This window comes from Palaemon carinicauda, chromosome 14 (genome assembly GCF_036898095.1).
Source record: "Palaemon carinicauda isolate YSFRI2023 chromosome 14, ASM3689809v2, whole genome shotgun sequence".
NCBI lineage: Eukaryota > Metazoa > Arthropoda > Malacostraca > Decapoda > Palaemonidae > Palaemon > Palaemon carinicauda.
In genome coordinates this window covers 26,936,002-26,961,611 of record NC_090738.1, presented here as the reverse complement: position 1 = coordinate 26,961,611, position 25,610 = coordinate 26,936,002, and the positions used below count along the sequence as shown (strand labels likewise).

Genomic DNA, 25,610 nt, shown 5'->3' with positions numbered 1-25,610 from the left:
TACTTGTTTCTGTTTTTGGTTTAACAAATCTGCCAAGCATTTTGGGGTGATACACCAACTCAGACTATGAAGTATTGAACTATTATCTTCAAGTTACTCTCTTGTCAAGACATGGAACTTTACAAACCGGAGGCGAGTACAACTCAAGTTACAAAGAAAGGAAGCAGGAACAGAGGTAAAGTAGAAGGATTAGGGTCTCTTGACATAAGACTAAATTTGTATTTTTAGTATTTGCCCAACACAGGAGCAGGGGAGGCCAATTGCTACCAAGGTACAACTTGGATTGGATAGGATTTATGAGTCGGAGTCGTTTTGCCTGACATGCTACCAAGGGAAATTCCAGCAGTTACATTGTAAAGTAAAATTTGAAAGGTTAGACATGAAGGTGAAAGAAAGAAATTGGGAACTGAACCAATGTAAGTAAGTAGAATTATAAAATGTCGATGCATGTTGGGGCTGGAGGTCCTCTGCTGCAAAAATTCCTTGGTAATTCCTGTAGCTTGAGGTGAACCGGTAGGAAAAACTATTGGGACCTATGTTGTGGAACCTTACGATTTTTAAAGATTTCATGTCATGTTTTCAATATATAACTGTAATATACAGTACAGCCATATTTCTCAATTCAAAAGAACAGTACCTGTACTATGCAAAATAGTAATTTCAAAATGTTAAAAATTGAAAGGGATGGAAGTATAAAATGTTTACAAAGTACTTTACAGCATGTAGATATACAGCATCAATCATATTTTTCTTTTTTTAAATATGTAACCCACAAATTTTTTATTCTTACTCTTATGCATAGTGTACTGTAAAATTTAAGAATTGCAATACTACTTCATAGTATTCTGTACATAACTATTTCCAACAAAGAAAATGAAACAGATGAGAAACATTAACAGGATTTAGTGTATTTATGGTGAAAAACAGGAAAATATCTGAATTTCATCACAATTCTTCAAGACTACAGGTTACCACTTTGAATCCTATAAGATATGTTCTATGTAGGATATCTACTCCCTTCAGCTCCATACGACATTTTACATACAGTAATATCCTTTTACATTTTGTTTTATTAGTTACCTAAAAATTTTTAAAATTATATGAAACTATATATCTCATCATCTCCTACACCTATTGACACAAAGGGCCTCAGTTAGATTTCGCCATTCATTTCTATCTTGAGCTTTTAATTCAATACTTCTCAAAGAATGAAATTCATTTAACTATACCGCATACACATTTTAATATTCTTAGCACTATAAGTTGGGCAAAATGTGCCCCCCAAAAAGTACCTGAAAGCTCAAATGATAAATGTTTTCTGGGCCCTGTTGGTTAGAAAGGGTTACGAGAGGAAGCGAGCAATTCCAAGATTGTAGAATTCCAAAACAAATTCAAATGATACCTAGTGTGTTACAAGATTCCAGGAATGACATCAAAAAGCTTAAGAGAACAGCTAAGATAATTATAACAAAACTGAGGCCAAATTCTACCAGATGAGGATCTATATAGAAGATATTCTTATCAAAGGAATTTGGCAATTAAAACTACACTGAGAAAATCACTTTTATTTATAATCTACTACATGGAACCCAATCTTGAATCTATAGCTTCCTGCAGGCATAAAAATAATTTCAAAAACAACAATTTCTGAACTGGAACAAATAATTTTCCTTTCCGAGTTTTAACATTTTCCTTATAACAGATCTAAAAGACAAAAAATTTCCCAATCTGTAAGGGAGGTAATTTGTACGATAGGGGGAAACCCTACTAGGAGTAGTAAAAATACTTGTGTACTGCATTTGTAACCATCTTGTCATCACAAATGTAATAAGGAAACTCAGTCTCAAGTCTGGAAAACAACTGTTTCCAAACAGACGAGTCATCAATTATAGAGGTAAAAACTACAATGGGTGGTGAGTAGAAGGCAGCATCTCTTTGAAAGAGGAATGTGTTATTGAGGTATTCTAAGGGCAGGCCCTTGTGATGTCCTGGGAAAACCACAGTAAAATAATTTTTTGTCCCTAATTTAAATTCTACTAAGCCACTATACGAGTTACTCTTCATGCAAAATTTCTTTTCAGTCAAGTGAAAAAATTCCAATTCCTATAAGACTGCAAATACCAAATTACTTGGATTCAATACAAGATTATACACATGCACACACTCACCCACTCCAGTGTGAGCCAGTCAATAAAAACTCTGGCTCACGGAACTCCAGGAAGAGCACCATAAGATCATAATGAACATTCATGTTAAATAACATTGACAAAGTGTACAACAGATATTCACATGTAAAAGTTACAGAATATCATCTTTTCGCTTGTTATAAACCCCTCGCATGTCCAAAAAAACAGTAAGGAGTAAACTACACCAAACCCAGGTCACACCTATAAATTTAATGGGTAACCTGTACACGTATTCGTTTCAATCTTTCAGTAGATGAAGAAGAAATAAATAAAGTGTGGTTTAACATCATTAACTTGAGTACCAAATACTTAATGAGCACAAAGAGAACTTCTGGTTGGCTAGGTAACAATTTCATGCTCATTGGTAGAAAACTGATAAAAGGTTGGAGAGAATAGGTATTCAGTGGTACAAAACACTAAAATTTACACATGATTGTAATATAAATAACAATTAAACTACTGTACTGTATAACAAGTCAAACTCAATATGAGAAAAAGGAGAGGTACAACAATCCAACCAGAGAGAAAAAGTAGCTTTCGGATTAATTACCGTTTTGTCAGGGGGATACTATCAATGATGATAACCACAAACAAGGGGAAGAATTATCTTTCACCCATTCACATTCACTTCAATATACATAGTACTGCACTCCAATGCACGATACAATATAAAAAAATAATTGAACCCATTAATTTCAATTACAGTAGTTAATAGTGAATACTAAAATACCTGAGCCTCCACATCAGACTAGGGAAAGAAATTGGGAGACCATCCACTTTCCTTACACTTCCCTTCCACACCAACCACAAACCTTAAATCTGTAGTGCTGGCTATTTTCTTGTTCTCACTTGAATAGCACAAGCAGGACTGGTCAGCAACCTGCTTTGTAACAACCATTCCATTCAAACAATATACATTGATTAATACACTGAATAAAGTAGTTTAACCAAACCACAGAGCTTAAAATTCTAAACTCTCATAAGGCTGGCTTATGGTGTTACATGTAATAATAAAACTGAAGAAAATACAAATAAAAAAAAATATGGCAGTGTTTGCTTAAGTCTACCAAGTGCACAATACCTACAATAATATTAATAAACAAATTCCTCGGTACAAAATCAATACTGTGAAGGCCTTTCTTTTGTTGAATTTAAATTCAGCACAAACATAACTACCAATTACACCAAGAGGACAAGACAACTTTGGTGGGTACACTCCATGCCTATTGCCTGTGTTGACTTGTAAACAAATGACTAGACTACTGGACGAACTAAGTAAAGAGCAAAGTCAGGAATCATAAACAAACTAAATGGCATCATAAGTTCTATAACCATAAAATGTAAGGCTTAAAAAGTTTTAAACTTAAAAAAAAAAATTTCACTTTCACTGATTCCCTACACACTTTCTTGACTTTGTTCGTCAAACCCTGTTTCCGGAAGAAAGGGATCTGTAAGAAGGCAATGACAAATTAATAAAAAAAAAAAAAGAACAAATATGACGGGAAGGACTGAAGTTGATGAAACAGGCAATAAGGACATTATTTACTTTGATAAAATACAGAATGACATTGCCTCAATTAATAGCCATGTAATCCTTCTTTTTCAGTTTTAATTTGGTTTATAACAGTGTGATAAAGTACTGTAATGTGAATATGCATATGCTTGTAGAAATTGCAGGTGCCAAGGTTACGCAAATCATTTTTTTTCCCACAATAAATAATACCGGAACAATCTTGGTAATACTGATGTAGTTCCAAGACAAATTTGAGAGTAAACTTTTGTCATTTCTTAAAAAGACAATATTCTCAAAAACACCCAAAAGATATGTCAGCACCTTACAAGTTTCAGTGCAATACTTATAACGTACAGACCAGCTCTGCTATGTTCTTCATGAGAAACATAATGAACCTTCTAATCAGCTGGATACATTTTAAAGATACCTTTTGATTTACAATAATTCAATTATATCTTAAGATAGGATTTCAAAAATTGTGTCGGTGAAACTATAGAATAAAATAGGGGAAACTGTGGTATACTTCATAAATAGTGAACAACAGTAGAATAAAACCAAGACTTACTCTGGAACAGCCATTTTGGAATAGGCAGAAGTAAAATGATTACTAGGATGGAGTATCACTTCCCATTAACAATTAACAAAATGAAAATTCAACGTTCTACTGATAATGAAATAATAGGAAATAACAAGACCATGGAATTCAGGAGAAATAACAGCATACCTATGGCAAAAAAATTATACCTTTCCAAACAAAGCTGGGGGAGGATAATGAAAATAAGAACAGAAAATCACCAGAATGATAAAATACATTAAATGGTTTACCATATCTAGTGCTTTTCAAATACTGGCTAACAAAGCAGATGTTAAAGCACCGTCAAGAGAGATATCTGTATTATTCTTACAATCCGATTTGAAACAAATTTTCTATTTTTAAACCGAGAAATAACACGTTATACACATTCTTAACTACACTTCTACATACACCAGCTATGCTTCAGTGCCACAAGACAACTCAATATTGTTCTATCAATATCAGTCTGTACATACGGCGGAAGAATGATTGATAGTATTTTGTACTGTCATTATGTATACAAAAAGGACAGAAATAAGGTACTCTAGCATCTATGGTCATTGGCAGTAAATGGTAAATGTAGATTTCTATAAGTTACAAATTTCCAATTCCTGGAATGTTACTTATTTTGCAATGCTTTGAAACGCCTTAAAAGTTGAGCATGATGGAACAGTGGCAGTGATAGTTTCTAAGAAAGCAATAGGATTGTTGTCAAACAAAACAAGACATGTATTAATTCATTTGGTTACAATTTTGAACACATACGATATTCGACATTACACTAATTAAAAAATGGGAATGTCAATAACTAATAACATAAAATTGCTTTGTTTGATTCATCCCTACTGCTTACTTTGATAAACAGTCGGCAGTCTTTGGCAACAAGATACATAATTGTGTCTGTGTGATACACACAAACAAGAGGCTTCTTACACAAATGTAAGTTTTGCCAGTTTTACAATGAAGCAAGTTCTAAAAATAACAATACACCGGCCACTCAATCTTACATCCTTCAGTTTGAATATTGTTATTCAAACTAGATATTGAAAAATGACTTCAGATGGTTAAAGTCTTCCTTTCATTATAGAATGCACACTTTCAGTCATACTAGAACACGTTTAGATTTTCCTTCGTTACCAGATAAATATAACCATAAAACAAACACAACTTATATACATGACTAAACAAAGAGTAAAATCTGTTCTGTGGTTGCTTTGGGTTAGAATACCACCTCGTCGTATAACACTGTCTCAAGTTACTTCAATGGAAGGCGCTGCATCATTTTTCTTTCTTCTAAAAGGAACTTGATGTTTGAAAATGAATTAGTTCCACCTCCCCTTAGCAACCATATCACATAAATTAAAGTCGGGGCAGTGCGCAACATCATGAACCTCACATACATCATGTATCATATCGTTCATTCTGGCAGTGTATATTGAACACATCGTTAAAATGGATATGCGGTTCACACCTTACCATGCTTGGTGACTCTCACTTGTTAAAAATCCTTTCTTTAAGAAAAAATGACACTACTGATCTCCAGTTTGTTGACGTACACGACGACTTGGTACTTGGCCTAAGAGGAACTCGGACTATCCCATTCTATGAGGTATTGAACTTTATCTTCAACAGTTACTCTCTTTGCCAAAACATGGAACTTTTCACCATTGGCAATTCGATTTGCTGCTCCAAAATAGTTATTAACTGTTGACTTTAGATCACTGAAGGAAAAGCCAGTTTCCCCAACTTCTTCACCCCCATCACTACACTCGTCCATTTTGGAGCAAGAATTAAGTCTTCCACTGAGAGCATAGTCAACACAATTTTTTATACTGTTTGTCCCATTTAGTCTTATTCCATTCATACCATTTACATTTAGAGAACCGTTCTGTAATAATAATAGGAATTTCGCTCTGTCACACTTTCTACGAAAACGTCTTCGCTTCACTTCACCATTTTTACCAATTCGAATGTCACTTTCATTCAATTTTCGTTTAAGAGGTCTTACTACAGGCATACCGTAACTGAGAGAGTCCAGATTAAGGAATGGGTTGTTACGGCCTTCAAAGTCCGATGGGGGAGGTATAAAAGAGTCGAGCGTTCCATGGCTGGAAGTTTCATCACCGCTTGTGTCACCTGGCGTGATGGAATTGGGGGTAAAAGAACCAAGACCAACTTTGGTAATAGGCCTAACACCCTTTCCCTGAAAAATATAACAATTATTTGTGAAAAAAATAAATATTGAAACATGCAGTAACTACTGTACTGTATCAAATAGCTAGAATAGTCATTGTGACAGTAATAGGAATGGAAGGCTACCAGCATTAAAGGACAGCATAAACTGTACACAGAATACATTATCAAGTGATAACTGATGATAGAGAAATCACTAAAGCAGGTACATTATTCTGAAACTTACAGAAATGTTGATTTTAAGTCTGTCAGAATAAGACTACAATAAGAACTGCTATAGAGATTAAATAGATCCTATCCCAGTCTTGAATATAGACTCAACACTGAATGATTGTTATACCTCTGTTCTTCATTAACTTTCTTCTCAAACTAAAGTAAAGACATCTAAATTTCATTCATAAGTTACTGACATGCACCATAAAACAAATATTTTTTTTTTATATCAAAATGACTTATTTCATTATTTACCTAAGTTCATTGCTGTTCCTTTCTGGAAGTGACAGCCTTGATAATTTGCTTTTCAATTTTTTCTTTTTTATAGCTCTTCCCATTGGTACAAATCACTGCATAGTGTAGTACTCTTTACAATTGTGTGGCTGCCTACTGACCACCAGGCTGTACTGGTTATCATTTCTCATTCTTACCTGGTTGCAGACAAAGACATGTAACAGGAGCAGCCCTTGAAATAAGATTATATAGTTGGTTGTCTAATTTAATTGTATTTTCAGTCTGCCCTTAACATTCACAAGTTTGATCATGTATTTGTGGGAATTCCCCTACGTAACATTTTTGGGTTTTTATCAACAATTACTGTATGTAACACCAAATTCAGAAAAGGTTCTAATGAATAAAAAGAAGACAAGCCATTACAATTAGTATTACATAACGATTTAAAAGTTCACTATTTGGTCTTATACAGTATAGTTGAATGTTTTTTTTTTTTTTTAGTTAAGGGGAATCATTCTTTCTATAATTGTGAGAGTAAGTTGAGATTGATGCTGGTACATATATGAATTTTTTTCTATTTCATCACCATCATCTCCGCCTTGGTTAGATTTTGCCAGTCTTGAGTTTTTAATTCAATACTTCTCCATTCATCCTCTCCTACTCTGCACTTCATAGTCCTCAGCCTTGTAGGCTTGGGTTTCCATACTCTTCTATTGCCTTGTGGAGCCCATCTGAAAATTTGGTGAACTAATCTCTCTTGAGGAGTGTGACGAGCATCACCAAACCATCTCCATCTAACCCTTCCTCATCATGATCTCCTCCACATATGGCACTTGAGTAATATCTCAGTGTTTCATTCCTAATAGTGTCCTGCTACTTTTCTATTTAGTACCATAAAACTGTACACACTTTACTGTATTTGGTATTATATATCAGGAATACTAACTTTTTCTACTTATATAGGGAGTATCATTAAGGGCAGGGTTAAGTAATTACTCACATTTCTTTCAACATTCAATACCCCATTTGTAAGTTACCTAACTTCCACAAATCTTAAGGTTTGACTGCATGTCTCCCCAGTTTATTAGTATGGTTTTGTTCTATTTTCCGTAAGGATGCTGTTTATTTAAATCTTTGATCCTCCCACTAAGTGTATATGTGAGGACAAAATGTGCTATCTGGAAGATAGACCTGATGAGTATAGGGACAGTGCTGATCATATGATACAAGTATTGTATATGAATCATGAAGTAAGGAGAGGGATGCTAAGTGTACAAAGAGAATCAAGGATAATTCCTTTGGTTGTTAAGAGATCTGGCAACTCTGCTGGACAAGATTGTTTAGCTTCAAGTACGAGAGCTAGCATATCCACACTTGGGCTTGAAGCATCACTAGTTAGTTATTTTGTTAAGAAATTTCAAGGAGATGGCTAAGCAAATGAGGGAAGAGGTAGTCTTCAAAATTCTGGAGACAATAGGGGAAGTTAGCAAACTCAAAGGTTAAGTAATGTAAAGAGGAAGTAGATTTACCCAACAAAAGGATTCAGAGGCAGGACCCTTTTGGTCAAAATGTGGTTTTTTGTGTCCTTTAGCCTCCTAATGTGCAGGTTTCTTTTCCTTCCACAAGCAACAATAAGTATAAATTGATGGACTAATTAGTTTTGGCCTCTTTGGAGTACGTGAACATAGGGCTAGGCAGTATCAGCGATACGGTAGTCAATCTCTTTTTCAGTAGCTACAGCATATCCACTCTGAAGCAATGGGATCATCTGACATAAAAATCTTACCTGGTTTAAAGCTTCTTTAAGAAGTCGCTGAGCTCTCTTCTGTTTGATGTCTCGAAGATCATCAGACTTGATCAATTGAAGGTCTTTAGGCGGCCGGCCCCTCTTTCTTTTGTTAGCTGAATGAGATCCATTCAAGCTTCCTTCCTTGACAGATCCAACTTCTTCGATCATTTTCTTTGCCTTAAGAAAATATATCAGGTTAGTGGACATATTTGATGTTAGTCAAAATAATAAGATGTAATTACCATTCATGTTGCAAGGTGTATCATTGTTATGCTCAATTCACTGAAAAGAAAAGCAATTAACCAGAAAACAAATCTATCAACTTTTTTACCTTTCATTAAATTATTACCTTTTTATCTTCCATCAATATGTCTAGTTCTCGCTTTCGTTTTCTTCTTGCAATACTACTTCTAGGACTATCTTCTTCTTGGTCTAAAGCGTTAGGAGAGAGGGGGCGCTTCTTCGCTGGACTGAATCTATTCAAGGCATCGTCAACTTCTTCTTGCTTATCTTCCGTCAACTTATATCTTCTAGGGATCGGCGGACTGAAATACAAGCAGAAATATAAAATCATCAGCCATACACATACAAAGAACTACATAGCGAGGAAAATAAGAGAAGTAAGAGATGAAGTAAGAATAAGAGCAGAAAACAAATTTAAGTTTCATGTATAAATTAATAAATGTAAACTTATTTAAAGGAAAATTATAAAATATAAAATAGGAGTAAGAATTCAGTATTTTATAATTATTAAAGAACTATACATATTACATCATCATCATCTCTTCCTTCACCTATTGACACAAAGGGCCTCAATTAAATTTCTCCAGTTGTCTCTTGTCTTGAGCTTTTACTTGAATACTTCTCCATTCATCATCTACTTCACGCTTCATAGACATTAACCAAGTAGGCCTGGGTCTTCTAACTCTTAGTACCTTGTGGACCCCAGTTAAATGTTTGGACAACCAAACTCTCTTGGGGAGTGTGAAGAGCATGCCCAAACCATCTCTATCTACCCCTCACCATGATACTTCTCCATTCATCATCTACTTCACGCTTCATAGACATCAACCATGTAGGCCTGGGTCTTCCAACTCTTAGTACCTTGTGGACCCCAGTTAAATGTTTGGAGAACTAAACTCTCTTGGGGAGTGCGAAGAGCATGCCCAAACCATCTCTATCTACCCCTAACCATGATCTCATCCACGTATGGCACTCGGGTAATCTCTTTTAGTTTAATTTCTATTCCTGTCCTGCCCTTTAACTCTCAATATCCTTCCGAGGACTTTGTTCTCAAATCTACTAAATCTGTTGGAGATTGATTCATTGTCATACCATGACTCATGTCCATACAGTAACAGCAATCTCACAAAACTGATATATAATCTGATTTTTATATGTAATTTCAGGTGATTTGATTTCCATATTTTACTTAACCTAGCTATGATCTCTAATACAAGGTATTTAGAATTTGAGTTTACATAGCAGTATGCAATTAACTAATGATAGCCAGGTAAAAAAAATAAAAATAGGTAAAGTAGAATAAGCAAACGATTGAATGCATACAAAAATGGATGTAGGCCAGGGAGATGGGTTATCGTTAACATTATATAAGGTACTTTTTATATAGACCTATTTATAATATTCAATGCTCATATGTTTAAGGAAATGTAAGTTAAATCCTCCTAGAAGTGCAATACTCAACATTTCCATAGCATGTTAGGAACATAATTATAAAAGCCTTTTACGAGAGAAATTAAGAGTAAAACAAAACTATAATCTTGGACAATCAACTCTAAAGGCAATACGGATCTATCTTTAAACATACTAACAAGTTAAAAAATTATTTCTCATAAGGCTGGCCAAAAGGATTTGTGATATTAAGTTTATCGTATGGTTTCAATTAACTCTAAAAGCTTGTTTAAAAAAATCATACTGTATACTTTCAAATATGTCTAGATTATTTTTCATCAAGAGAAAAATACACAAATGACAATCATACCTATCAGCACTCCTTGTTTTTTTGTTTCTTATCACAATATGTTTTATTGAGTCTTCAGTAATTGGCCCCATCGATGGTAAAGTGATCATTGGTACTGGCGGAGGTACTCGAGCCCGGAGACCCCATATGCTTGTTTTCTTCTTAATTTCTCTACCGGATTTGAATCTGAAATGGGTAATTGGTACTGTAAAATTTCTACAATTAATAAAAAATATCAAACTTTTTCATACAGTACATACCTGGTAGTCAAAGAGCTATAGTATATCTAAAGACCCGAGTTTGCATCAGTAAGTAAAAATTCCTAACTGCCAAATATTTGCAACTCACTTTCTAACTTATATAAGTATAAAAATTCCCGTTTTATAAAAATGTCTTTTTTCAAATTCTTACCTAGTAGCCACATGCAAAAGCCAGTGAACTGCAAGACTTATCCAACTAATGGACTGCTGCAATAATAATGCAGTAATCTTCTTTCTTCCTCAATTCCAAGCAAAGATGGATAACACACAAATTAAATCTTCATCATGAAATAATGAAGCTAATATTGCCATATAACCTTTCAATAGATGCCACTGCAAGTTTCTTTTCTTTCCCCCAAAATAAAGGAACTCCACTAGCGAGGGTATGGTTGCTATTATTATTATTATCATTAGAAGCTAAACTCCAAGAATACACTACAAGAGAAGTAATGCAATCAAAATAAAATATTCTAAAAAAGTAATATTAAATTAGATCTTTCATAAATAGCATATACAGCATATACAGGAAAAAAAAAAAAAAAAAAAAAAAAAAAAAAAAAAAAAAAAAAAAAAAAAAAAAAAAAAAAAAAACGAGATAAATAAGATAGATCAGCATGCCCGAGTGTATCCTACAGCAAGAGAACTCTAATCCAAGACAGTGGAAAGCCAAGGTACAGAAGCTATGGCACTACCCAAGACTAGAGAACAAAGGTTTGATTTCAGAGTAACCTTCGCCTAGAAGAGCTGCTTACCATAGCTAAAGAATCTCTTCTATCCTTACCAAGAGGAAAGTAGCCACTGAACAATTACAGTGCAGTAGATAACCTCCCTGAGTGAAGAAATGTTTGGTAATCCCAGTGTTGTCAGGTGTATGAGGACAGAAGAGAATGGGAAAGAATATGCCACACTATTCGGTGTATGTACAGGCAAAGACAGAATGGTTATCAATACAACGGCATGTTTGTGTTTTTGGACACCATTTCCGTAAAATGTTCATTGGAATTTGTCGTTTGTTGGTCGAGTCCCTCCTGCATGAGAGTATTGTTTTAGAAACCGAAATTGGAAAACATCTCGACTCTAGTGAGACGCTGGATAGTTTTCAGGTGGTTAGAACTACCATAGGGAAATCTTGGTGAAGCCATAGAATATGTGGTTGCTTTAATAAGTCTTTTCTCCTAAGTAGTGTCCTTGGCTGATCCAAAGGAAGACTAAGGAGACCTGGAAACCACTACCTCGGCTGCCAATAGAGTGCTTTAGAATATTTTTTGCAATTTTGGTTTGCATCAATTTGTTCAACACTTGCCTTATTATGGGAAAGATCAAATTTTAAGATTGTTTCACTCTTGGAGCACTGCCACTACTTCCAGTCTTAAGGACAAACAGTTGGAAAGCTTTTTGTTTCTCTCTGTGGCAAAGAAGTTCACCAGAGGGAACCCAAACATCCCAAAATTCCGAGCATACTTCCAAGTGCAAGGACCATTGTGTGGGTAACACTTGGCACTGTCAACTCATTTCATATGCTAACACATTAGTCTTTCCCTGGATGAATCTTGGACGAAAAACAATACCTACTGACATGAATAATTTCAAAATCTTTTGGACTAGAGTAGTCAGTTCTTCTGGCTTTGTTCCTCCCTGATACTTGAAATATGCTAAAGCTGTGGTTTTATCTGAAAAGTCTACAATAATTTTCCACAAGACTGCGTCCAAAACAGACAAGAGTGCCTTATTATGGCTAACACCAAATATTTTCTATGCAGTTTCTTTGCAGCCACTGACCACATGCCTGATGTCTACTAATCATTCAATGAGACCCACCAACATGCCTATGAAGTCTGAAAACAACACTAGGTCTAATCCTTCTGTACTAAGAAGTTGTTGACTTTACTGTTGTCAATCGAAAGTTACTGTACCTCTAAGTGACTAGAATGTCAAACTGAACTGTCTGATTGAAGTACTCAATTCCAAAATGTAAAGTAGAATGTGGCAGCTAATTGGGTAACATTTCTAACTCACGATTCATGGGTAAAAAGTTCAAGCCCTGTTTGAGTTGCACCTCAAAAAAGTTTTCTTTATTAGCCTTCACAACCTTATTGCCCTGGGAGCCATTGCCAAGCTCTCCTTGGTCCTAACTTGGGGGCTTTGGTGCTAATCATATATAAATATAGGATCAGTCTAAAGGACATTGTCCTGTCTCTTGCCTCAGCCACTTATAAGCGACCATTAAATGGAAGAGGGCGCATCCTTAGTCTGGCAACTGACACAAACTTCTCTGGATAAGCCAAATGGTCAACTATACTTAATTTCTCAATTAGTGGTAGCCTTGAATACTGAAATTCATGGAGAACTTTTACAAAATTCAGTAAGCAAAACACTTTATGGGCAGATGGGCCTAAAGATTCAAATCTATTTCCATTTCCAGGTACAGTATAGTACGTCACTAACTAGCAAGGTGTCAAATTCAATTTCTCAAGGTGAGAACAATTCTAAACTTTTGTTGCAAATACAACATGAATATTTTGGCCTCCATATACTGTCCAAGCTAAAATTAGCTAGTTGTCTAAATGTAAGAGAATTCAAATCCTCTCAGGTGCACAAACTTCTCGAGAGATATACCACCCAACTAAAAACTTGGGGAAGTGTGCTCAGTCCAAAACATAAGCTCAAAGCTGGAATGTCTTTTTTCTAGAAGCACAAATCTTGTATTTCTTTAACCTGGATGTACTGGAATGTGAAAATATACATTCTGCATGTATGTTACAAAATTCCAGTCTCCTTCATGAATGGCAGAAAGAATAAATTCATTTGATTCTAAGTAGAATTTTGTGGTCAACACGACTTTGTTCCAGGGCTTCATCTATTGTGGTTCTTGCAAAAAGAATGGTTAACTATTTGAGACTTTCTTAATGTTTAAGGCACTTGAGTTTGTATAAAGTTTACAAGAATAAGAAAAAGTGTTGGTTCCTAAAAAGGGAAGCATATAACCTATCTTCATTGCCTGGAGGACCAATGGCTCTGATTCCATGGTTCTGCCATTGGTGCCAAATGAACTGTTGTCATGGGCCCACAGGAGCATGAAGGCCTTGAAATTTATTTGCCAATTAGCCGTGTTTAATGGTCTTGAGGATGTCTTGGGAACTTTTAACACCAGTTTCTGAAAGGCCTTCTACAAAGGAAACATATACTCTCTTGAAGGAACCTTTGTTAGTGCTTGGGTCTGCTTGCCTGTGTCAAAAGATATGTATCTTTGCATCGAAGGTCTAAAAGATGTTCTTGACAATCTGTGGGTCGCATCATTGTTCTTCAACTTTGTAGTACTATGATGAAGTCTTCACCACCAGAGATACTTTCTTAGAAATACATACATACATATACTAAGGCACTTCCCCCAATTTTGGGGGGTAGCCGACATCAAACAAATGAAACAAAAAAGGGGACGTCTCCTCTCTACGTTCCTCCCACAAAACTATTCTCTTTACTTCCTGATCATATTTCCTAAACAATTTTTAGTTTTGCCAGTGCCATCCAATAATGCATTTTGTGTAGGAAAAAAACGCCAATGTTATGTCTACTATGATCAGCTATATTGAGAGCTACAGCTCCTAATCCAGTCTACGAATGACCAGATGTCTAGCTGGTGATGTTTCTGGTCTGCAGAAAAGTCCATCTCTTCTTGCACCCATGACACTTTGTTCAAATGACGAGCCTTCTAAAATGATCCACTAAACTGAAGAACTCAGTCTTTGGAAGCAGTCACACAGCTTGGTACTTTCCCAGTCTTGTAATGATTGCTTTTATGTTTCTCCACATACAGGAAACAATGTTTCCCCAATTCCAAACAGCCAGCCTTGCAGCTATGAACATTGTTTTCTCACCTTCAGCTAAAACTTATCGATATTTAGCAGTATATTTCCTTAATCTTTTCTCCATAACGAATAATGGTATGATGTATATATTAGTCTTATGTTATTTAACTTTGTAATATGACTATAGCAATGTTTACTATTCTATAATGACCGAAATACTAGCAAAACAGCTGTTATCCAATGCAACAAAGCAACTGTTTTTGATTCGTTGTTATTGTGGCTGTATGCGTTTACACAATAATAATAGCTTTACTAATGATATTTTTATCATTCTCTTATATTTCTTCAACTTACTGAACTAGAAGATATGGGATAAAAAAAAATTGAGTAAGGGTTAGTCTATTGTAATTTGGTTTCTCAAAACATGGAAATTACATGTTATATAATAAAAAATAATTTCTTTAACAGGGGAAAATCTGGGGGTCTCCATGTATGCGAGATCAGCTGTTACACGAGTAAAGTATATACAGTATCCGTTCCCTTCTACCAGTAAGTAGAAGGTGAGTTTGCCAGTGATGAACCATTGCTTACCCCCTGTGGGCATCTTGTTTTAAATTTCCAATTTCTGATGCAAAGCTCAGGTTTTTAGAGAGCTATGCAACTACAAGGTAAACTATGAAAATATATTTTGTAATGTATTTGAAACTCCTCTTATTCAAAACTAAGTTCAATATTTTTGTTTCTGTAATTTTCAACAAACAATAGGTTAACATACCTAGGTCGATTTCCTTCTAAAACTCTTAATACTTCATGCTTCCTTTCGCTGACCTTTCTTTTTTGTAACTGAAAATTGATAGATAAAAGTTCTGATTATTCATATACAATAAACTTCTTCAAATCCTCTTAATATACTGTATACTAACTTCAAGTAACACAAAAGAAAAAGCTTTTTCATATATTCTAGTAAAATATTTTTATTATCAAAACTGAAAATTTGGATATTTCTCTTTTTAGTCTAATCATCAATACTGGTTGCCCCATACGTCTCACGACAAACTACACGTATATCTAAAATTTCCTCTGAATAACCCTTTCTTACTACTAGATTACTTGAAGCCAACAAATTCTTTGAACATATTCCAAGGCGCAAAATTATTGTGCTACACTAAATTATTTTGTTTATAATCTGAATTAAGGCTAATTTCCTAAATTTGAATATGCATAGATTAGTATAAAGTACTTCTGTTATTATATTCAATATACGAGAAAAATATAAACAGCTTCCAACTGAAACAAGATATACTGTACAACTATTTAGTCAATCCTATTCTTTGACTATTGTATCATGTGCACACTATATTGGGTAAAAATTGAAAGACTAAACAGAACAAATAAGAGATTAAAGAAATAAAACAATGAATAAAGATGATTCAGCATAAAAATAGTAGAACATAAGTTGAATATTTTACCAACACTTAACATTATGTAAAATAACAAGAAAAGAAAAATAGGGCCAGGTGATACATACCCCAAGAGGTGCTTGTAAAAACTCCCAATTGTCATTTATCCAGGTCGTTATGCTATCTTCATACTCAAAATAGGTTTTAGAATCTTGTAGTGTTAAATTAAATATTGACAGATGAACAATGTCAACCCATTTAACATCCAACCGATGAAGGAACTCAGTTCCCTCATTACACAACGCACATACAAAAACATAAAACCTGAAATAAAAATTAATCTAATTAAATCTTAATTTACTCCACTCTCAATAACTTGACTAGTTTCAAATTTTATCACTATTACTAGTTTCCCTAACAAGATATTTATTGTTAAAGTATTTCTTTACCTCACAAATACACAATAGTCATGAGATGGATTGGAGCATTATCACACTTTATATGAAGCAAGATTTATAAATGAATACATACTCTATTAAACATAGCATTTCATCCCAAAATGTAAACCCCAAAACATGTGGAAAATATATTTTCCTTAAAAAACAAGGAAAAAAAAAGAGAATACAATCTGCCCCTCTAATGTGTGGATTCATCTGTATGCAACTGACAAATAGATACCATTACATAAAAACACACACTGTTCACAAAGTGCAAAAGAAAAATTTCATAACATTCCCTTATCTACACAAACTGAATCAGTAGCTCAATGTATGCATTTAGCTGGTCATTTGTTGTGCCAAGCATCATGATACCCACTCTCCACCATACAGCACTGTTCTCAATCTTAAACTATATTTTGTATTGTTAGTGTCTATAGTAATTGCTTTATCCATGGATAAAGTAAATTCAAAATGTAATTGTGCACAATACTCTGAAAAAAGTTTCGAAAAGTATTTCAAGTGAAGAGAATGTTGGTCCTAAGGTTACAAAGGTTTATCAGATGTAGTCAGCAGTTAACATGGATCTGGATGATTCTTCTGCTGTTCCTTAGCGATTGACAAATGTTGGGAAGTCTATACTATCATCCATCATCTCAGGGAAACCCCTTGCTCTCCTAGGGGAAGCAAAGTGGCCATTGACAGGTTGTGCCATAAGAGCACCAGACTGCATCTTACTTCTGTGGTCAATTCTGGCCTCAAAAGGCCTAAATAAGGTCAATGTACAGGTCTCTGTGACTAAAGTCTCTAAGGGCAGGGAAATCCTCCTGGACGATTCCTATGGTTTTTCCCGCCATAAGTAATATTACCAATCTCAGGATGGTTCCCCTCATTTTTAGCTCTCTGCCCCATAGTTTGCTCTTTGGCTCCAGGCATCACTGCGGACCACCTGGCTACACAGCATGTGACTAATAGAGGACACAGCTACTGGCCAAGACTTCTGCAAGTCCTAGAAGGGCCTTAACCACAGCCAATCTATGCAACATAGCAGTAAAACGGAAGCAGCCCATTGAAGTGGAAGTGAAATGAAAGTGAAGTGAATGATAGATAAAAAGAAAATACAAAAACTGAAAAAAAATCCTAAAAACCAAAAAAGTACCGTATTTTCCGTGTGATAAGACGCACCTTTTTTCACAAAAATTGACCCACAAAATCACCCTGCGTCTTAACACTCGAGAAAAATTTGTATAAGGGAGTGTGACACCCTTCAAACATCCAACCATTGACATACAAGTACTCAAACTGACAAGAGATATAATATAACCCTAAAATTATCATTCCTGTGTAATAAATTCATTTATTTCTATATTGCACTTCCTTTAAAGAAGTACAATAGCAATTTTTTTTTCTTTTTTTTTTTTGTAATTAGCTGATGACTCGCTAACCCCCTTCTACAAGCAAACATGCCAATTAATGGTCTCGTAGCAGACGACGCTATGAAATAGTTGTTTATGCAGTATATAAAATAACAAAATATGAGAAAATAGATATTATCTATTTTCTCATATTTTGTTGATATTTTTTAATAAAGCAATATATTGATAATGACTTTGTTGCCTGAGTTATGAAATAATACAAACAGACGTTTGCTGAATACGACCTTGGAAAAAACTTCTGTTCGTTGATTGCAGTATTACCAATTTGCAGAAAAGTAACTAGACCTAGAATCACATAAATAGTAGCAAAATTATTCCACCTAAAAGAATGTCTAAATTTCTTTAATCAATAATTACATTTTGTGTGTGAAAGTTTCTAGGCTATATGAGGAATTTTGGAAATAGTACTAGAATTTTACCTCTTAAAAAAAATTTTATGCACCTTTGGTAACGCTGCTTTGATGTAAACAACACTTGAAACACCAAACACTCTGACTTAACGTGTAGTTGTGGTGGAAACTAAGACTGCTTTAGTGGTTTCTTATATGAATATGTAGTAAAATTGGGATAATTGGCATATAGCTAATTAATATTAACTTAAACATTTCATAATTCACCCAAAATAAAAAAAAGTTACTGTGCAAGACAATAATCACGCTAGAGTCGCTGACCAGGGATTTGTGCTAAGAAATTTTTACAATCCTAATTTTTTTTCTAAAACTGCCTTGCTAATTTGAGGGTGCGTCTTACCACTTGTAGCGTCTTATGACACGGGAAATACGGTATTTACTTTAGGCAGACATCAGCTGGGGATTTTCAATCCAGCTGACAGACCCTTTCTCTTCGCCTAAAATTGCTCACCCAATATCTTCCTCTCTGATCTCTCCTGCTTTGATCAGAGCTCCTACCTTATTCCCCACCTTTCCTACTACTAAATTCTTCGTGGATCAAAAGAGGTAACTGATGATCCAAAAGACACTACGATAAGAGCAGCAAAGGAAGCAATGGGCAGCAATCCTGAACTTGACAGTAAGAGAGACTAAGCAAAGGGGTCTGCCTCTTCTACAATACTCCTACTTCCTTCTCCCACCTTTACCTTCCCCTACTCCCCCAACCAGAGGCTTAATGCCTTTTCATAGAAAAAATTTACTTTGACATCAATAAAAGTGGCTGATTATCCTTTAACCCTTACCCTTCCATCCCAAAATCCTACAATACAAGTGGCTGACTATCCCTAACCTTATCCTTATCCCACCTCTTACTTATCTGTCAGTGATCGCAACACAGGAATGTGACTTTTACTGTTAGAGGTCATCAACATGAAGGGTACGGCGATGACCACTCTTCATGAATCGGTCACTGGTCAAGCACACTGGATTTTTGGCCAACAATAAAGACTTGAAAGACCCTGATAAGTGAAAGGCATACAAGAACGTTTTGGCGGGGACCATAGCAATGAAATTTTTTACTAATCAGTCCACCAACCATAAGGCAAGCTGGATTTTAGTGATGTATGGCATCACTAAAATCCAAGTTCCAGAAACAGATGGGCTGGTGAGAGACCTTAAATCTCCACGATACATCAGTGAAGGGTCTTTCTCTGTTCCCGACAGAAGAGGTGGAGGCAATAGCTGAGAAATGGAGGAAAGGGTCAGGACTCAATTTTGCACCAAGCAGTGTCCTTTCAGCTACTACAGTCTGCCTCCACTTCCAGCTGCTCAAGATTGTTGCCTCTTACAAGACAGGCACACAAGATAGTGACATTTCTAACCAAAATAAGGTGGTACAGTTTTTCTGAAGCTTTGCCAACTAGTGGAAATCTGTGTGGGCAGTGCTAAACTAGATCACTGAAAATCTGCTTTATTCCAGGATAGAGCATTCTGGAGGGCAAGCTGAGCAGGAGGCAGATTTGTTAGGTAGAAATGGTCTTAACATCCTCAGACAGTGAACAAGATCCTGACTTTATGGGGTTCTCTGACAGTCAACCTATTCCCAACCTCACTAAATCAGAAACTCCCAATATACTGCTCACTGGTGCTAGACTCAGAAGCAGCGTTTGAGGCCGCCTTCCAGCACCTATGGGATGGCCTCGATGTCTACACTTTTCCGCCGTTCTGCTTGATAAGGAGTGCCTTGAACCAAGTCCAGTCCACTCCCAAACTCAATATGACCCTGGCAGCCAAAAAATGGCTTCAAGTAGAATGGTACCCAGACCTCCGCTTTTAATAGAGACTCAAGGGAGAATTACCACCTTTCACCACCCTGTTGTGCCAACCTTATGTGCAGATATGCTACAGATCGGTGGAATCAATCAAGCTTTACGCATGAATATTATCCAGCATCTCCTCATAAAGAAAGGGTTTTAGCACAAGTTGTGCGAGATATCTGGATACCTCCAGGTCATAGGCAACGTCTTCCCTCTCTGACATTGTACCCACCCGGTATAGGGAGGGGTTGAGAGAGAAATACGCTACATGCTCCTCTCTCCTTAGAGGGGATCGAGAACAAGAGGGTTTATTACCAGTACCCCTTCTAGGATCAGGTCTGGATCTTAAGTCTTGTACTTCCCAGGAAGCTCAAGAATCCCTTTCTGGTACACTGGGAAGCATTTGCTTCACTCTTAGGCGTGAGCCCTCCGAGAAATGTGAAAGGGGGTTAGATGGTAACCTCCTACCCTCTAAGATATCAAGGGACTTAGGATCTGAACAAAAATCTGCTCCATTGAGAAGGAGATTGAAGACATTCCCACCTAGAAACTCTTGGACTCCGAGGAGAGAGAGCGCATTGAGGTTAAGGCAAACTCAATGGGAGCAATGCACTCTAGCTATACTGTAGTAGGGGTAAGATCTCCTCAAAGAGGGTTCTACATTACACTCCAATCTGGAAGCGCACGGTGTAGGGGCGAGTCTTGGATGCCTGGATGGTAACTCACCTGTTTGAAACTTCTAACAAGATAAGCGCGCACCGAAGTGCATGAGGTCGGGCGTAGCAAGTATTGGTGTTAACCCTTTTACCCCCAGGCTATTTGGAACTTTCAAACCCTTAACCCCCAGGGGTTATTTTTTTTTCAAGCACAATTTGCAGTATTTTTTTTTTTTAAATTGCTCTAACAGCCGTAATTTTTGTCATAGAGGGGTCAGGTTGGTCTCATTCTCTTGAAAAATGCCTGAAGTTTCTCAAAAAATTATTAAAAATATGCAAAAAAAAAAATGTAAATAGCAGTTTTTTGCAAGGACGTACCGGTACGTCCATAGGGGTAAAGGGATGAGTTTTGTGAAACGTACCAGTACGTCCTTTGGGGGTAAAAGAGTTAAACACGCTACTACCCCAGGCTCATAAGAGGAGCGGTTGTCAGGTGGATATGGGTAAGTTCATCCATGCATATGCTTCTCAAATATCGGCAGAGCAGGCGTTCCAAAGGAAGTCGCACGAGAGACATGATGACCCTAGGTCTGTCTCCTACACTGGTCTCATGAGGTGATTAGGATATTGGTGTGATGGCAAAAGAGGAGCCCAAAAGGAAGACACACACTCTTCTCTCGAAGGAGACACGCTGAAGGTGTCCAACACCAGAGCAGAAAAACTCTCCTGTGCTTCTTTCGAAGCAAGCGTCATCACAAACAGATCCTAGGAAATAGGGCCTTACAGTCCCATGGTGGTCAAAATAACTTGCAGGGTGTCGTCAACATGTAAACCATATGAAGACTCTTCCCAAGGGAGAAACCCTCCTATTCCTCTAAGAGAAACAGGGAGGTCTTCCAGACTGTAGACGTGTCCCAAAGTTAAAGGGCCACCAATCTTCTCCGTTTGGCTTCAGAAAGATCAGGAGGAAAGCGTCAGGGAAGGGTCGGAGAGAAGCGCACCGGCGGTCAGAGGAAGTCGTTAGGATTTCATCAATATTCAGGATGACCACGAAGGAAAATCCCTTTTTGAACTCTTCCTTCTACCATATGCAATCCAATGGGAGGGTGACCATTACAGACTCTTGTTACAAGGACATTCCTGACTGCAGGAGTGTCCTCTTCAAACAGGGAACAACAGGTGTGGATCCTTCTCCCTTTCAAACATGAAGGTGCCAAAACGTCTTCCAGGCAACCCCACGCGAGTCCACACATCCGCAGGCCTTTCAACAGCAATCACTTACACGCCAGAAGGTAATAACATTATTAAGACAATACTTCAACTAATGGAAGAAGACCTGTTCTCACTAACAGTTGAATTCAAAGTGAGTGCTCAGCAAGCAAATAGGGAGCAGAGTTTCCTCATTCCCAGACAGTAAATAATGGTCACCTGTTTACACCTTAGAAAAATTTAACTGTCATGTACGACAACTTTGCTAACATTCTATCCTATGCAAAGGACGAAGATTTGTATTTGTATGAAAAAAGTTCTTTATATATGCAAGTTTAAAATACAGATGTACCATTATCAAGGGAAAAGAAAAAAAAAATACTGTTTCAAAACAATTCATCTCATAGTGTCTGTGGCCAATTAGCTATAATGGGCGATCTTTACCACCATTGACTCTTAATAGCATCTTTCTGATTTTTTGCTGTTGACTGATTGATCTTGTGTATTATGATCACTAAGATATAATTAAGAGGTAATCGTACTGGGCAATCTAGAATACATAATTCCTTGAAACATTATAATCTAGGTAAGTTAGATTTGAATGCTTACTGCATTTCTAATGAGAGAAGGTTCTCCCAATACAAACACAGAAAATATATGTCCTGAACTCTTTTCTGTAATGTAAGTTAATTTCTTCCGAAATCACAATACCACAAAGAACAAAAGCATAAATTGATAAAACTAAGCAATAGTCTACTTAAAATGATCTACAGCTGATTTGAAATTCACATACTAGTTACACTGCAGTATAGTCTTCAACATTATGAAAAAATGATATTTTAATTATAAAATAAATTTTTGAAAATACTTACCCGGTGAATATATAATAGCTGCTGCTCAGCGGCTCGACAGAAAACACACTCAAAAACTCGCGAGCGATCGCTATGAAGGTTGCGGGTGTGCCCACCAGCGCCAACTATCGGCCAGATACCACTCCTGCATGTAAACAAACCCTTCAATTCTTCTCGTCCCGCTGCGTCTCTATTGGGGAGGAAGGGAGGGCCTTTAATTTATATATTCACCGGGTAAGTATATTCAAAAATTTATTTTATAATTAAAATATCATTTTTAAATATTTAACTTAGCCGGTGAATATATAATAGCTGATTCACACCCAAGGCGGTGGGTAGAGACCAGAGTTAATTAAGTTTACAGCGTATATGCTAAGAGTTTTTGACAGTTATCAATATAACAATACCAAAATATATAGGTACCTGGTAAGGAAGTTGACTTAGACGATTACTCTGCCTTGTAAGTCTGTCTTCCTTAGGATGCTGAAAGACTCCCAGGAGCTGAAGTATGAAGGACCTCATCAAACCCCTAATCTGGGCGCTCTCAAGAAATGACTTTGACCACCCCCCAAATCAACCAGGATGCGAAAGGCTTCTTAGCCTTCCGTACAACCCATAAAAAACAATATTAAAAACATTTCAAGAGACAGATTAAAAAGGATATTGGAATTAGGGAAGAGTAGTGGTAGAACCCTCACCCACTACTGCACTCGCTGCTACGAATGGACTCAGTGTGTAGCAGTCCTCGTAAAGAGTCTGGACATCTTTCAAGTAAAATGACGCGAACACTGACTTGCTTCTCCAAAAAGTCGCGTCCATGATACTTTGCAGAGATCTATTTTGCTTGAAGGCCACGGAGGTTGCTATAGCTCTAATTTCGTGCGTCTTAACCTTAAGCAAAGATTGGTCTTCCTCACTCAAGTGGGAATGAGCTTCTCGTATTAAAAATCTGATAAAATATGACAAAGCATTCTTTGACATAGGTAAGGATGGTTTCTTAACCGAACACCATAACGCTTCAGATTTACCTCGTAATGGCTTAGTACGAGCTAAATAGAACTTAAGAGCTCTAACGGGACATAACACTCTTTCCAGTTCGTTGCCTACGATCTCTGATAAGCAAGGAATATCAAAAGATTTAGGCCAAGGACGAGAAGGCAGTTCATTTTTGGCCAGGAAACCAAGTTGAAGAGAACAAGTGACTTTTTCTGTAGAAAAGCCGATGTTCTTACTGAAGGCATGAAGTTCACTGACTCTTTTAGCCGAGGCCAAGCACACCAGGAAAAGAGTCTTAAGAGTGAGATCCTTCAGGGAGGCTGAATGTAATGGCTCAAACCTGTCTGACATGAGGAACCTTAGGACCACGTCTAAGTTCCATCCTGGAGTAGCCAAACGACGTTCCTTAGAGGTTTCAGAAGACTTAAGGAGATCTTGTAGATCTTTATTGTTGGAAAGATCTAAGCCTCTATGCCGGAAGACCGAAGCCAACATGCTCCTGTAGCCCTTGATCGGGTTGCTGAAAGGGAGCGAACTTTTCTCAGGTGTAAGAGAAAATCAGCGATTTGGGCTACAGAGGTACTGGACGAGGATACAGATGCTGACTTGCACCAGTCTCGGAAGACTTCCCACTTCGACTGGTATACTCTAATGGTAGAAGCTCTCCTCGCTCTTGCAATCGCACTGGCTGCCTCCTTCGAAAAGCCTCGAGCTCTAGAGAGTCTTTCGATAGTCTGAAGGCAGTCAGACGAAGAGCGGGGAGGCTTTGGTGTACATTCTTTACGTGGGGCTGACGTAACAGATCTACTCTTAGAGGAAGACTTCTTGGAAAGTCTACCAGCCATCAAAGTACCTCGGTGAACCATTCTCTCGCGGGCCAGAGGGGAGCAACTAAAATCAACCTTGTCCCTTTGTGAGAGGCAAACTTCTGCAGTACCTTGTTGACAATCTTGAATGGTGGGAATGCATATAGGTCCAGATGAGACCAATCTAGAAGAAATGCGTCTATGTGTATTGCTGCTGGGTCTGGGACTGGAGAGCAATAGATTGGAAGTCTCTTGGTCATCGAGGTTGCAAAGAGGTCTATGGTGGGTTAACCCCAAATCGCCCAAAGACTCTTGCACACGTCCTTGTGGAGGGTCCATTCCGTAGGAATTACCTGACCCCTCCGACTGAGGCAGTCTGCTAAGACGTTCAAGTCGCCCTGGATAAACCTCGTTAACAGGGAGATGCCTCGATCTCTTGACCAAATGAGCAGGTCCCTTGCGATCTCGTACAGCGTCAGGGAGTGGGTGCCTCCTTGCTTGGAAATGTATGCCAAGGCTGTGGTATTGTCGGAGTTGATCTCTACCACCTTGTTTCGAAGGAGACTCTCGAAGTTCATCAAGGCCAGGTGGACTGCCAAAAGCTCCTTGCCGTTGATGAGCATGCTCCTCTGACTTGAGGTCCACAGACCTGAGCATTCCCGACCGTCCAGGGTCGCACCCCAACCCAAATCCGACGCGTCCGAGAATAGTACGTGGTTTGGGTTCTGAACTGCTAGGGAAAGTCCCTCTCTCAGACTGATATTGTCGTTCCACCAATTCAGGCATGCCTTTACTGGTTCGGAGATCGGGTTTGAGACCGTCTCTAACGTCTTGTCCTTTTTCCAGTGAAAAGCTAGATGGAAC

At 37.1% G+C, this 25,610-nt stretch overlaps 1 protein-coding gene across 6 annotated transcripts in view; it reads right to left on the bottom strand.

Annotated features, from left to right (window-relative positions):
* Positions 1-1,550: 1,550 nt before the first annotated feature.
* Pcl (polycomb protein Pcl) overlaps positions 1,551-25,610 on the bottom strand; it is a 161,527-nt gene continuing 137,467 nt past the window's right edge. For all 6 annotated transcript variants that reach the window (XM_068386945.1, XM_068386950.1, XM_068386946.1 and 3 more), the window contains 6 exons: positions 16,278-16,473; positions 15,525-15,592; positions 10,705-10,869; positions 9,052-9,247; positions 8,700-8,879; positions 1,551-6,476 (listed from right to left, as the gene is read on the bottom strand). In XM_068386945.1, coding sequence (XP_068243046.1) covers positions 5,850-6,476; positions 8,700-8,879; positions 9,052-9,247; positions 10,705-10,869; positions 15,525-15,592; positions 16,278-16,473 — 1,432 coding nt within the window. In that variant the 3' untranslated portion in view covers positions 1,551-5,849. The remainder of the gene's footprint in view (positions 6,477-8,699; positions 8,880-9,051; positions 9,248-10,704; positions 10,870-15,524; positions 15,593-16,277; positions 16,474-25,610) is intronic.